Source organism: Clytia hemisphaerica, unplaced genomic scaffold (assembly GCF_902728285.1).
Source record: "Clytia hemisphaerica strain Z4C2 unplaced genomic scaffold, Clytia hemisphaerica genome assembly, whole genome shotgun sequence".
Taxonomy (NCBI): Eukaryota; Metazoa; Cnidaria; class Hydrozoa; order Leptothecata; family Clytiidae; genus Clytia; species Clytia hemisphaerica.
This window is the reverse complement of record NW_027103680.1, coordinates 1,079,723-1,081,677: the sequence shown is the minus strand read 5'-3', so window position 1 is coordinate 1,081,677 and position 1,955 is coordinate 1,079,723. Positions and strand designations below refer to the sequence as shown.

Below are 1,955 nucleotides of genomic sequence, written 5' to 3'. Positions count from 1 at the left end.
TATTGTTCTTAACATTTTGGCCGTCGAAGCCTTATGATCTTATATAGTTTGTTCTTATAAGAAAACATGTATAAATGATCTCATTCAAATGAATCAAAGATGAAGCATTTTTGTAACGACATGCTCCGACGAAACGTCATTTCTGTCTTTATCAGTCAACTCCAAATATGACATTATTTACATTTCAACATTGTTATTAATCGAGGCAGAACAAAACGGAAAATGTGACGTCAATAAGTAAACAAGGGATAGTGTTTACTTTTTGATTAGAGGGAGTGCCACAAAAACCTAAACACAAAAAATCATTTAAATACGACTGAAGGTCTAACGTTTGGTACAGAGCTCACAAAGCTAGAGAACAGTGAAGACAAGACATCACAAATCTATTCTTTACTTTTTATAAACAAATTTCAAACACACACAAAATGGCTGAACGTCAACAAGGATACGGTTTTACTGCTGAAGTTTCAGAAAAAATTGCTGGAAAATACGACTCAAACCAAGGTAATTAGAATTAATTTGTTCAGTATTATTTTTTTGTGAATTTTAACCGACCTTTGGTACAAGCCTTTGAAATAATAATGTCAATGTCGATTTTGTAGCTTGAAAGTATAGTGTCTATTGAAGCAATATCTGAAACAGTTTATTAATTCCTACTCCTATTGATACAGATATCGTATTTTTTAAGGATTTAGATTCAAGCAGTGTCAATTTTCACTCTTGACTTAATTTTATAATTTTTATTTCCATAGAACGTGAAGCAATTGCCTGGATTCGATCTCTCGTCCCAGACTCTGGTCTTGACCAATCAGAATACGGTGCTGAAGCGCTTGCTGAAAAACTTAACGATGGTACCATCTTATGTAAATTAGCCAACGCCCTTGAATCAAGAGCTGTCCCAAAAATGAACACAAGTAAAATGGCATTCAAGAAAATGGAAAATATTAATTTCTTCCTCGAATTCTCATACCGTTTCGGATGCAACAAAACCGATATGTTCCAAACAGTTGATTTATATGAGGCAACGAATATGGCTCAAGTTGTTAACGGCCTCCACGCTTTGGGACGCAAAGCCAACGCTAAGGGAAAATCCGGTATTGGCCCCAAAGAGTCGAACAAGAACGAACGTAACTTTTCTGAAGAACAGATTCGCCAAGGACGTGACGCACAAATCGGACTTCAAGCTGGCACCAATAAATTTGCTAATCAATCTGGACAAAACTTTGGTAAAACGCGCGCCATCATTGATTAGAACGCATACTTAATTTATTCCTTATTTGAATATGAACGCGCGACCGCACGCGTACGCCCTTCTAGACAATTCTTTTTGTTTTGTAATATTTTTTGAGTTCTTTTTGTTCTTTCATGTATATAGATCAATTTTTTAACAGAAAAAGAGTAAATAAAATTTATTTGTGATGTTTTGATAAGTCAACATGAAATTGTCTACTTTATTGACTTTTCTCTGTGTACAAATGACACAATTTGAACAAATATAATGACTTTTGGCATCTGAGCAAGAAGACAATCTGTTGACTGAAACCACTTTATAAATGTTTACTATCATAATAAAAGCAAAAAGGCCAGACTCTGTTTATATGTATTGACAATTGTCTATAGAATGTTACTTTACCTTTGCATAGGTCAAACAAACCTGTATTAGCAAGTAAATTTGCGACTGCAGTCGACCCAAAGGGGCCAAAAGGCTCCCTCTTCATAGTTAGGGCATAGTTACCACCAGAAGGTAGGCTAGGCTCCACTTACTCGAAGACTCTCCAGTAGCTCATGAACATTGAGCAGAGATGGATCAAGTGCCATACACGTTTTTTTATAAGAACAAACTATATAAGAACATAAGGCTTCGAATGCCAAAATGCTAAGAACAAGCTAAGAACATTTTAAGGATTTGCGGACTCAAAAGCAGCCAATTTCTTAGGAAAATTGACAAAAATACT

The 1,955-nt window shown here is 35.2% G+C and overlaps 1 protein-coding gene across 1 annotated transcript; it reads left to right on the top strand.

Annotated features, from left to right (window-relative positions):
• Positions 1 to 201: 201 nt before the first annotated feature.
• Positions 202 to 1,435, top strand: LOC136803747 (transgelin-2-like). Its single transcript, XM_067060466.1, has 2 exons — positions 202 to 504; positions 753 to 1,435. The coding sequence occupies exons 1-2, from the start codon at positions 426 to 428 to the stop codon at positions 1,250 to 1,252; spliced, it is 579 nt and encodes a 192-aa protein (XP_066916567.1). The 5' UTR covers positions 202 to 425; the 3' UTR covers positions 1,253 to 1,435.
• The last annotated feature ends 520 nt before the right edge of the window (positions 1,436 to 1,955 follow it).

Coding starts and splice junctions, on each gene's coding strand:
- LOC136803747 (XM_067060466.1), top strand. CDS start 426: ATGGCTGAACGTCAACAAGGATACGGTTTTACTGCTGAAGTTTCAGAA. Junction 505..752: donor AAAATACGACTCAAACCAAG/GTAATTAGAATT, acceptor TTATTTCCATAG/AACGTGAAGCAATTGCCTGG.